Below are 13,395 nucleotides of genomic sequence, written 5' to 3'. Positions count from 1 at the left end.
ATGTTGACCATCCAAGGTGTCTAAAAGCTTGGTTGAAGACAATTCTTAGCTTTGGCACTTAAGATTTGGTCATTTGAATTTTGGCGGCTTGAAGACCTTGACGAATGAAGAAATGGTGAATGGGTTGCCAAAAATTAATCATCCCAATTAACTTTGTAAAGGATGTCTCGTTGGCAAGCAAACTAGAAGAAGCTTTCCAAAGGAATCCACCGCAAGAGCAACAAAGTCACTCCAACTTGTTCATGCGGATGTGTGCAGGCCAATCAAACCACCCTCTCATGGTAAAGCAAATTATTTCTTACTATTTATTGATGATTTTTCTCTCAAGACCTGGGTTTATTTTTTAAAGACGAAAGATGAATTTTTGGAGCATTCAAAAAATTCAAAGCCCTTGTCGAAAATGAGAGTGACAACTCAATCAAAGCATTAAGGACGGATCGAGGTGGAGAATTTACTTTCAAGAAGTTTAACAATTTTGTGATACTAATAGAATCCGGCATTTTCTTACAATTCCAAGATCACCACAACAAAATGGTGTTGTGGAGCGGAAGAATAGAACCATCTTCAACATGGTTCGTAGTATGCTTAAGAGCAAGAATATGGAGAATGAGTTTTGGGCCAAGGCTGTTGCATGTGCTATATATTTGTCTAATCTTTCCCTATCGAGGAGTGTTCGAGACATGACTCCACAAAAAGCTTGGAGTGGTAAGAAACCTAGTGTTTCTCATTTACGTGTTTTTTGTAGCATTACCTATATTCATGTACCAAATAAGAAGAGATTAAAACTTGATGAGAAAAGTGAGAGGTTTATTTTCATCAGTTATGATGCAAACTCTAAAGGCTACAAGTTTTATCATCCTTGCAATGGAAAGATTGTTATTAGTAAAGATGTGAAATTCGACGAAAGAAGTTCGTGGGATTGGAATGTTCCAAAAATTGAAGAATACGTGATTTTTCGTTTCCAAGAAGGAGACTCTAGCCAAAACGCAAGTGAAGAAGCCACTCCACTGCATTCTCCTGCTCCTCAATCTCCTCATGATAGTCCCTCCGAAAGATCGAGTCGTATCATAAATCTTGCAGAGATTTATGAAAAAACTGAAATTGTTGATAATCCATCTTTGTTTTGTCTCTTCGCTGACATCGAGCCATTGAACTTTGAAGAGGCAATGAAAGACAATAAATGGAGACATGCAATGGATGAAGAGATCCGAGCAATAAAAAAGAACAATACATGGGAGCTAGCTTCTCTTCCTAAAGGGCAAAAAGCAATTAGCGTGAAATGGGTGTACAAAGTAAAGAAAAATACTCGAGGAGAAGTGGAGAAATACAAGACAAGACTTGTTGCCAAAGGCTATAGCCAAAAGCATGACATTGACTATGATGAGGTCTTTGCCCTCGTTGCTTGCTTGGAAACTATTTGATTAATCATTTCCTTGGCAGCTCAAAATAAGTGGAAAAATTATCAAATGGACGTCAAGTCCGCTTTCTTGAATAAATACTTCGAAGAAGAAGTGTACGTTCAACAACCATTAAGTTATGTTGTCAAGAAACATGAAGATAAAGTTTTGAAATTGAAGAAGGCGCTATGTGACTTGAAGCAAACGCCTAGAACATGGTATAGCCGGATTGACAAGTATTTTCAAGATCATGGATTCATCAAATGTCCACATGAGTATGCTCTTTAAGTTAAAAAGGACGCATTTAGATGTTTTATGATTGTGTGCTTGTACGTTGATGACTTGATCTTCATCGGCAACAATGAAAATATGTTTGATGAATTTAAGAGAATGATGGCTCAAGAATTTAGATAACTAACATTGGTCTCATGTCATACTACCTCGGAATTGAGGTAAAACAAAATGGAGATGACATTTATTTTTCAAGAAGCTTATGCAAAGAAAGTTCTTGAAAGATTCAAAATGCAAAATTGCAATCCGGTGAGTACTCCCATTGGGTGTGGAACAAAGATGTCAAAATATGACGAGAGCACGAACGTGGATCCATCTCTTTATAGACAACTTGTTGGAAGTTTGAGATAGTTGACTTGTATAAGACCCGATATTCTTTATGGTGTTGGTCTTGTTAGCCATTATATGGAGGCACCATCTTTAACTCACTTGGAGATTGCTGAAAGAATACTTCGCTACATTAAAGGTACCCTTGATTATGGCTTAGCTTATTCTTCTTCTACAAATTTCAAGGTTTATGGTTATAGTAACAGTGATTGGGCTAGTGATATTAATGGTTGAAAAAGTACCACTGGATTTTTGTTTTTCATGGGTAACACCGCTTTCACTTGGTGTTCAAAGATGCAGCCCATTGTGACCCTTTCTACTTGTACAGCTGAATATGTTTCAGCTACATCGTGTGTTTGTCACGCCATTTGGCTATGAAAATTATTGGAAATGCTTCATATGCATCAAAACGAAGCTACGCCAATTTATGTTGATAACAAGTCAGTTATTGCTTTGGGTAAAAATCATATGTTCCATGATCAAAGCAAGCATATAGATACGAGATTTCACGTCATTAGAAAATGCACTGAGTGTAAAGAATTTGAGCTTGCTTATCTTAAGACTAATGATCAAGTAGCAGACATTTTCATCAAATCATTGAAGAATGAAGATTTTGCAAGATTGCGTACTTGGATTGGAGTTATCAAGAGGGAATCAAGTTTAAAAAGGGGTGTTGGAAATTAAACTTGATTTATGAATGATGAAAAAAAATTAAATTTGATACATGAATTAGTTTATTTAATATTCATACATTTATTTAAATCATGTATCCAAATGGTTCTTTGTATCCTATTATTCATAGTATGTAGGAAAAGTCATTAATTAGTCTATTAAGTTCATACAATGTATTTGGGATCCTTTGTACCTATAAAAAACCTTGTGCTTGAGACATTATATTCAGCCAACCATAGAATACAAATATTTTTGAGAATTTTCTGAATTTTTCTTTCTAGTCTTTCATCCCATAAATTTTTTATTTCCAACATTCATATCATATAAATGCGATCGCTATTTATTATTGTCTCAAGATCCTCTAAACACTTCACAAGTATGTATTTATTTTTTTTCAAAAAAAAAAATCAAACAGCATGACAAAGAAATTTTCTCAAGGTTATAGGGCTTAAAACTGGGGGGAATCAGGAATTTAATTGAGTCTAGACAAAGTTGAGCTGTCTGGAAGATATTTGTGCATTGCGACGGAGAGAAAGATAGGAGAAAAATATTGTTGTTGATTAAGTGGAGAGAGATGAGAAGAAAAATTTTAAAGCATCTTTAGTAGTTTTTTTTTTTTTTTTTTTTTTTAAAGAAAAAGAATAAAGCTTTAAGAATTAGTTTGTTTTTTTTTAAAATACTGATTTTTATTTATAACAACATCACATACTCACTCAAGAACCTACACAATTGGCTCAAAATCAACAAGAATCAATATTTTTAAATCCAATGCAGCATTAATCTAGAAAAATTAAAGTATAAATAATTTAAACTTAGAAATACTGGGAGACTATACCTAATGACAAAAGAAGTGATATGCGCATGTGGGAAATTGATAAAATCAAAAAATTTATTTTTTGGTGCCTTCGTGTGGGTCCCAAAGCTAAGAAAAAAATGTTAAATTAAATTTACAGAAATGCTATGCTGTACACTTTTTTTGACAGTCCACTCATATGAGTAGGTCCTGCAATCATTTTGATCGCAGGACCTCCCCGTGTAATGTGAGAGGGCATACAAATAAAGTGTAAAAAATGTTATACACCTAACATGCTTCTTAAATTTAATGTGCAACTTTCGACACCATCCAGCGAAATGTCCACTCCTTTCAACGGGCCAAATGACCAATATACCTCTGTATCAATGCATAGGTTTGTGTAATTTATTATTTATGCGAAGGGGCATTTTCACCTTTTGTACTTCCATGTGAACAACATTCAATGAGGTACTTGAATTTCGATGGAGTACTACAAAAGGAAGTTGATCGTGTATTATCAAGTCTATAATGGATTCTTCCATAATCGATGCCCAAGTAGTTGATAGAAACAAACAATAAATTCGATGGCAATATGTCAAAGTCGAGCTTGCCCAATAATTCACCACTTTATTATGAGATGGTATAACCTCTCGAAAAGAAATAAATTTTATGTTAGATTTCATGATTCTTTGGGATTGTAGTTCAATGGTTCATAGCATCATACTATTAGGACAGGCTATAACTTTGATGCCGTCAATTTCAGAATATTCAATAAATACGTCAATTAATTTTGAGGGTGTAGGAGGCCTTTCTCACTTCCAGTAAACAGAGGAGGAAATGTCGAAACCTACAAAAAATAAAGATGGGCACGGTGGGATTTCTCTTCGTAGCTTAGCATGTTATGTCGCATATTGACCATATATTTTCTTTTCAGTATAACTTGCGCGATTAAGATACAAAAACAAGATTAAAGTTAGTATAGGTGAATCACCATTCAAGGTATATATTGAATTTCTTATTTTTGTGGTTTCTTGAAACCTGGTAGTTATCATTCAATCAAATAATCAATGACTCAATGTTTACAGCAATACGAGAAAAACATAATTTTACTTTGAATATTCCGCAATAATCGGTTGAAATCAAAAGATTTGATAACATCCTATTCAACCTCCATTCTGGGTTGTTTTTTAATCTAGATTTACAGTTTTACAATATGCTTATTGATCGAGTCTTTGCACTAGAAACATTTGATTCAAGGATTTAGCAGTTCAACAAACACAGTAATCCTCAAGTTGTAGACTGCAAGTCTTACATCTCTTTACAACATACAAGAGTTACGCCTAAATTTTCTCCTCATTAATACAATATCGAAAACTCAACACAACTCTTCGAAACATACATGTTGAAATTGACTTGGACTTGGACTTGGACCTTTGACTATTATTTTAAAAAGGTGCATTTCTTGAAATGTGACTTTTGAATTGTATTTTGGTGCAATTTGGCTTGCACGTGGCTGAATATCGAACGTTGAATCTGTGGTTTTGTGGTGGCGTATAAAAGGCACACTTCTCCATTTTCTTCACACAGTTTGTGTGTGAGCCATTTGTGAGGGTTCCCATCTCTTTGTTTTCTCTCATTCTATTCTTCAATCTCCTGTAAGAAATGGAAATGCAAGAATTAATATTAGTTTAGATTTTTATTGAATTCCCAAGAACATGAATATTTAAGGTATCCAAGTTAGTAAATTGTAGGGCTTTCTTCAACATAGGTGCAAATTAATATTATTCAATAGCCTGAAGTGTGATATAAACAGTAATTAACATTATAAATACGAGATTAACTCCTTCATTTGTTATGGGTTAATCTACGACCATTGAAATAATTTAGAAAGTTGTTAATTCAGATGAACCGAATTCCCGAGTATCAGTACAAAATAAATAGGTAAACCCTGTAAAAATATGTTGGTAAATGAATATTAACAGGTAGCAAATTCAGAAGATAAATATAAAGCATTAAATAGTAAAATGTGTATTGACTTACAATTACCAGTGCCCAATTGAACATAGCAAAGATATGTGCAAGGGATTCCATATGTTTGGCTGCAATTTGCAAACATAACTTAATTGGGACAAGCCAGGTTGTCTACTAGCTAGTAGAAAGAAGATAAGGACATATAAATAAAGTCCTAACTAGATATGCCAAAAAATTACTCTCCAACTCAATCTGGAAGTGAGGGACTCGCTGGAGTATAGGATAAGAAGGGAGAGAGAATAATAATCAAGTTGATGCAAAAGATAACAAGTGGTTTTTTTCTTTTTCTTTTCTGTCCCGGAATAGCTAATAAAATTAATCTATGAATTTCAACTCCAGAAACAAGCTAAGATAACATTCTATTTGGCTTGAGGAATTATCATGAATTTGAACAAAAACAGTGCAAAATGCATTATGGAAGATGGGTGGAGGGTGATGACAGAAGAATAGAGAGCACAAAGGAGTGAGATGCGGGCCAATTTCAAGCACTTCATCATCTGTGCTCTCTATCTTCTGTCAACAACACTCTCACTGCCTTCCACTCTTAAAATATGTATATGAGCTCACTGTAATCGCTGGCAAGAGAGGGGAACCAAATACCAAGTTGACCTTGAACCATCTCATCTGGCTTTCAGAAAAGTTAGTTCTATGTGGTATCAAACGAAATAAAAATCTACATTCAAGTCCCGCCGCCACCCGTTGTACATACCCTGGTCAAGCCTTTACACCTTTTATCTGGCCAAGATAACGGTTTTGACAGTGAATAGTTTAGAAGAAAAAAGTCAAGAAAATTAAAACAACAGGGTGAGGGCAGAAGGTGATGACAGAAGACTAGAGAGCACAAAGATTGAGATACATAGGAAGTTATTGTATTCCCATCATCTGTGCTCTCTATCTTCTGTCAACTCATCACCAATATCACTTCATCCTGTCATCTTAATTTCAAGAAAATCCTAAACAAGTTGGGGACTTGTAGGACTGTAGGGTAGAAAAGTGACGAACAGGGAGACTAGAGAAGGCACTAATGAGAACATGAGTTTGTGTGATTTGAGGGTTTCTCCAACTTCTCTATTTATAGGGCAAAACTGTGTGTTGATGTCTGTTTAAACAAAGGTCCTTAATTTTATCATTAGTAAATAACTGACTGATCATGCTTAAACTTAATTTGATGATTATGGAAGCGAAAAGGTAGCTATATAGATTTACTCTTTTTGAAATAAAATACTTGATTATGGGGGTTATAATTATTATGAAAAAAAAGTGTTGGCATAAGTTGCTATGCATGTAGGAAAAGTTTCAACGTTGGAGAGGAAGAATTTAGAATAAGAACCTTATAAAAGAATTTTGGTGCAGTACGAATCATTTTCTTTATTCTGCTGGTTCTGGAAGCTGACGATTAAGCACATTTGACGGCTTTGTAAGATATTCTAGGAGTTCAAAATAATTACTTCTCATCTATATTTTCTTTTATTTGGTTATACATATATTTCCAAAATCTAGCAGCATGATAGCTTTGACAGTTAAATAGAAAATTGTATCTATTTATATATAATTAATGCAAACAAGATGCAGCCCTTATGTTTTAATTTATTTTATTTCTAATTTCTTTGTTATTATTATCATTGGTTAACATCGAACATGCATTGCATATTATTATGAAATGTTTAATAAGCAGTGTAAAAGTAATATTTCAATATGCATGGATGTTAATTAATTTAGAATTAATACTTGGAAATAAATACATAATAATGGATGTTAAATTATTTATTTAATTTTCCATTAAGTAAAAATGGATGATAATTAATGAAATGTATTCTTTAATGTGATATTCTAATTAACTTATAATTAGAACTAATAACATTGAAATGCATAAATGAAGATGAATATTAATTAAATGAATGTGAATGTTAATTAATAATAGAGAATTCATACATTAATAAAAGCATATACGTGAAATGAATTTGTTAAATGTACATGTACATTGATAGTAACTAAATGATTAAATAAATAAATACATATTAAAAATAAAAAGTAAGGTATTACTGAAATAATTTAATTATAGTAGGCTAGAATTGTCCAAAAATAATTCTCACTTGATCTAATATTCAATATATTATAAATATAGATTTTATGATTAGTAAGACTATTTGATTAAAATTACATTCCAAAAGTTTTTTTTTCTTTTTTTTTTTCAAGAAAGCTTAGGGCTTCATTATTTTTAGGTTATTTTATGGAAGACTAGATTTTCTCAATTCTTCCATTTACTCTATATATATTCTTTGCAAATCAAGAGATATATGATGTCAAAAATTTCGGTATTCAATTGAATCAACCAGTTTCGAGTGCTAATCTTATTTTTGTTGCATCAATAGTTGTCTAGTTGATCTGAAATTTACTGAAAACAAGTTGCTTGTGAGTCAATCATAAAGCTCAAGAAGTGAGAAAAACAGGATATCATCAACTTATGGATCGTACATATTCTTGAAAAGTTAAAGGAATAGAATAGAGAAAATTACAGATCATGGGGGAAAAAATGAAGTAAATTTTTAAGACACACTTACTCCTAAGTAAATTTTGATTTCCAACAGGGATAGATTATTTTTTTCTTACAAGTACAGAAGTTGCTGAGTTTTTAGTAAGGGACATTTAGTAGTGGGCACGATCTGATTTCGAAGGGAACCAAACTGAACCAAGTACCAATGAGAGTCCAAAAACTAAAATCATTGATTTTGTATCTAACTATAGAACCAAACCTATCAATTCTAGTTTAGATCGGTCCAATTTTTTTATATTGAAAATTTATAAAAGCAAAGTATGAAATAGAGTTGTAACCTCTTATCATTCTTGTAATCTAAAAATATAAAAATTAATTAAATAAGGCAACAAATAGAAATGCACTCAAAAACTGAAGATCATTTAATAAGGACATAAAAAATTATAAACTATAAAATACAATATAAACTGTAAAATTTGGATAAAAAATTAATTCTTAAAAGAATGCCTACATCATTATATATTTAAAAATTCATGTAGTATCTATTATAGGATTATCTTTAGTAATGTTTAAGGAGAAGACTTGATTCTTATTATCGACCACTTTGAAAACTATGAATTTTTGTAAAGTATTTGTAAAATTTTTTAAATTTAAATGTTGATTATCCATTAGGTTTTGCTATAAAAGAAAGAAGAAGTGTATGGAAAGTGAAATTTTGGCATGAAATACTTTTAAAGTTTAGTGATATTTGGTGTATATTTGTGCAATATATTAGGAAAAAGAGAATTAGGGAGAATTGAATTCACTATTGTTCCTAAGGAAGTATCATGAACGAAATCGAAATCTAGGGCTAGAAAAAACTTTCAAACCAAATCGAACTCTGCAACTCATTTAAAAGGTTTGGAACTATATATGCATTTAAATACAAATGTTTGGGACCTGCGCTACGACAAAGTAAAAGGTTTGGGTCATTATCTATGTATAATTGAAAACGTTTGAGACCTGCATGCACCATCTATAACAGGTTTTCGAACATATTTTTTTCTTTGTTTTGAAGCATATACTCATAGGAGGAGGGGAGGAAACTATAAGAAATGAAAAATAGGGCAACAGTGTTGAATGATAATATGTCTTATTTAATGGAAAATAAGTTACAAGACCATCGACAATACTCAATTTCTAACTCATAAACCTACGCTCCAAAACACAAACACAACATCTGAGCTCAAATCTAGCACAGATCTATGCACTGACCCATTTCACAAAAACACCACATACAAATTCTAATATTTAGGTCTTCCATGAACCATGAGTCTTGCACGTAGGGTGTTAGTTCAACCTCCATTTCTCTTCTAACACATAGAAATCTAGGGATTATCTCTCTCGTTCTGTCGCACATTGGAGGGTCGTACTAGTCAAAGAAGTTACTTGCATCGACATCCTAATGTCATGGATAAGTGAGAAATCTTCTTCCTAGGTTCAAATTCGTCCATGAGATCTTCATCTGTATAGGGTCATCACATCTATAGACTTTACTCTCCATATTCATTCTAAAAATACTCTAAGATAAATGGAAGAGAGTGAAGAATGTATAAGATTTGGAAAAGGAGGGAAATGAACGATGTTTGGTACAGTGAATAAAGGGAAATAGAATTGGATGAAAATGACCCCGTTTAAATTGGTTAAAATTTTCATTTTTTCCCATTTTTGAAGCTAGCTGACAATGGAACTAACATTTTCCGTCATTTTGGACTGCATCTTCGAATTTTTCAAATGTTTGGGACCTGTGATAGCACAAAATTGAAGGTTAAGGTAATGTCGACAAAAAAATGCAAAAATTTAGGACCGTGGCTACAATTTTCCCTTAAATTTATTGAACACACCATATTTAGTGGTTTAAAGGAAAAATAAAACACTCCAATTGTCTTGTGATTACTTTTCATAATTTTTGGAGTTCATTAATTTATTGGTGCATAAAAGTTATGAAATACTAGCTAAGAAACATAACATTGCATGTTTTTTTTCCTTATTTATGAGAAAGGAAAAAAGGAAACTTTGGTAAACATGCAAATTTGAGTTCAAAAAGGAAGGTTGAGAAAAAGTAGGATGAGATGAGGTATATATGCATGCAAAATATAAATCTTATTGCAAGTGGATGAGATGGAAGCAGGGAGAAGATAGCAGAATATGTCTTATCATTTCCACCTGTCTTCTCCCCATGGCTTTCTTCTCTCTTTAGCTCATCTTCCAACAATTTTAGAATCTTTTACTCTACATACATGCATGATCAGTTTTAATATTTTTGACTTGGGACAACGATAATCAATAAATCACATCCTGTGATTATACATTCATGTATTTATTTGACGGAAGTCCTTTCATAGGTTCTAAATTTAACGATATTCTAGGATTCACAAATTATAAACACTTTAAACGGCGCCAAACAAGCACTAACTACAATTCTGGAACTGTTGGAGAGACAAGAAGTCAAATTAAGCTGCTTATCTGAAAATAAATGGAATCTAGAGCAAGTTGCCACATGGAGCAACTATATTTTCTGCTGATTGAGAAGTGGACAATGGCACAAAATTCTTAGGCATTTCCCTTAATGGAAGTCAGTCATTATTGGTGATGGATGTGCTGTAGCATCTATCTCTTCATTTGGAAATGGTGTCGACTACTACAAATCTTTTTGTGCTTTTATTCTTCGCGTTTCTTCTATTTGGTTCTCATAATTATTGATCTCTTGTCCCCTATAGGCAAGAGGAACCGTAAATGAGGCATCTTGTCACATCAATAGTGAGGAGTTTTTATCTTGTCTAATGGGAGTGAGTAGTAGATCAGGGTTGCGGTTCTCATTTCTTAAAATATATATATTTTTTAAATTCATTTTCAATCACACATTTCATAGACTCACAATTTTTATTAATTTTTTAATCATGCATTTCACTAACTTTTATCAAAATATTCTAGAAATCTTACTTTTACATAAACTAAACTAGGGATTCTTTTCTTTCTATATTTATATAATTGTTTTTGTGAAGACATAAATATTAGCAAAAAATTAGACTTGAGATACAAACTACAAAATAACAGAGGGTGAATTTTTATTTTTTTCCAGCTTTTAAACAACTAGATCCCCATTAGATGGCAACAAAACTATTATTTAGTCAGATTCTAGTTTATAAGGATTATTATATTCTTATTTCAAAAATAAAGAAAAAGAGAAGATAAAAGAAAGAGTAATACTATGTAATCCCATTGGAGTTACAACCTCAATCTATGTGACACTAAATGATAGATTAAATGAAATGGAATTAAATTCCACTTATTATTTAATGTTATATTAGTGCTACCTAAACTGTTGTTGCAATCTCAGTGAAGATAAATAACATTACTCCAAAAGAAAACATAGAAGTCTAAAATCCACCCCGCCATAGCAGTTGTTAAAAGTAAAATATTACATCAATATTGATCTCCGACATATAAAAATTTGGACAAATTTTCATGACGAAATTGAAATTTTAAAATAAAATCTCAAGTATCAATATTAATACTAGTCACTCTTACATTTTGTCATTTTCCTTAAACCAAATTCCAAATCTTGTGATACTTGTCGTTCTCGCTCCTACTCTTGCGACCAGGGGCGGACCCAGACGACTTTCGTTAGGGGGGCAAAAATAAAATTTATAGGGTGTCTTCTAATAAAAAAAACTAAGGAAAAAAAAGCTAAGCAATAAAATTTTTTCCCCCAAAATTTAGAGGGTCAATTGCCTCTATAAACCCCCTTAGGTCCGCCCCTGCTTGCGACAATGATTTCTCTCATACGCACACACGTACACAGACTATGGGATGGTTGACGATGGTAGTTCTTTCTTGTTTCATTATTCTTTTTATCGATCCTTTTCTTTTTCCATTTTTTTCCCTTTTTATTTCATTCAAAATTTTATAGAAGAATACACAGTGAATAGAAATGACTTCATAAAGCTAACCAAAAATTCAAAGTCAAAGTTTGACAGGATTCTTAAGAAAAAGCATCAGTTTTTGAAGATTAACTCATCCCTTGGAATAAGCATTTTGTTTCTCTTATTTGAGCTGAGTGGAGTCGGAGAGAAAATAATGGTCTGTCTGTCTGTAAGAGGATGACACGAACACAAATCACTTTCATTTGGGCCAATAGCCATAAGGTTTAGTCACATCGTATTTCTTGATTACAATGTGAAAGCTGCTTTTAACATGCAAGAAATATGCTACAATTATGATTAGACCTTGCATGGAATATCCTTTCCGTCAAATTTATACGTCCAACTTATCGAATAATATTTAACGTCTAAAAACTGTTGTTAGATTTGAACCAGATTCGTCATCGTCATTAATCTTTGAACAACCTCATTAGTTCACTTAGTCCCTGTTTAATTCAGCTAAAAATGAGATTTTTAATGAATTTTGACAAAAGTTGATAAAACATATGACTGAAAATTTGATAAAAGTCGAAAGATGTGATTAAAATTAATTGTTGAATTAACTTAGATTTTTATCAACTTTTTACCTATACCAAATTGACTTATTTACGTCCCTTGTTGCACCTCGAGCTTGTGTCGATCGTTCTCCTACTTTCATCCCCATCTCCATTCTCTACACTAGTTCGTAATATAGATTAGTAATAATGTTGTAGAACACTGAAAGAAAAGAAAAAATAAGAGTGGATGAGTCTTATTAGAGAAGGATTTGGCACTGGCTGGCATGGACCAATTCATTTGTTCCTTGCAATCCAATTCTATCTTCATCCCTGATTCTTATTATTCGAAAATTTTGTATATTTCTTCATAAATATCAATGATGCCACTTATATATCTGTGTTCGTAATTTTTTAGAACCAAGAAATTTTTTATAAAACCGCAAACGTAATCATTTTAATTTTTTAGAAAAAGCATGTTGGACCATCATAAGAAATTTTAAAATTTATTTGAACGCATCTTATCCCCTTTCAATGCGAAAATATCCCATATACTTGAAGTGACTTGACATGGTATGTGGGCTATGCGTGGATTATCTATTAGATTTATTTATTTTTATTTTTTTGGAATACTTTTAATCTTTAAAACTTATATAGCCACTCTTTGATTTTGTTAAAAAATAAATTTTTAGTAAATTTTGATAAAATTGTATGATTCAAATTAATTTTTAATTGTTAATTTAAATTTTTATCTATCTTTTTAGTTGAATCAAATAAGGAATTAAATGTTTAAGATTAACCTCGAAAACACATTTCTGGAAAACCGCATAATATTTACAACGACCTACACATCCAAATTAAAGGACTTGAACTCGATAAATTTTGAAATATGCACTTGAATGATAACATATATTGTAGATATATGTTACAACGA

At 32.0% G+C, this 13,395-nt stretch overlaps 1 protein-coding gene and 1 long non-coding RNA gene across 2 annotated transcripts; one reads left to right on the top strand and one right to left on the bottom strand.

The window, feature by feature from the left end:
- The first annotated feature begins 1,859 nt into the window (after positions 1-1,859).
- On the top strand, positions 1,860-2,249 carry LOC111400233 (uncharacterized mitochondrial protein AtMg00810-like). The gene is made up of 2 exons (XM_023027660.1): positions 1,860-1,937; positions 2,040-2,249. The coding sequence occupies exons 1-2, from the start codon at positions 1,860-1,862 to the stop codon at positions 2,247-2,249; spliced, it is 288 nt and encodes a 95-aa protein (XP_022883428.1).
- Positions 2,250-4,718: 2,469 nt separating this feature from the next.
- On the bottom strand, positions 4,719-6,617 carry LOC111401060. The gene is made up of 2 exons (XR_002703914.1): positions 5,521-6,617; positions 4,719-5,133 (listed from the first exon to the last, which is right to left on the bottom strand). It is a non-coding gene; the product is annotated as an uncharacterized LOC111401060 (long non-coding RNA).
- Positions 6,618-13,395: the final 6,778 nt, after the last annotated feature.

The sequence above is a fragment of the Olea europaea genome, chromosome 10 (assembly GCF_002742605.1).
Source record: "Olea europaea var. sylvestris chromosome 10, O_europaea_v1, whole genome shotgun sequence".
Classification (NCBI taxonomy): domain Eukaryota; kingdom Viridiplantae; phylum Streptophyta; class Magnoliopsida; order Lamiales; family Oleaceae; genus Olea; species Olea europaea.
The sequence above is the reverse complement of the archived record's forward strand: the minus strand, read 5'-3'. Positions and strand labels throughout refer to the sequence as shown.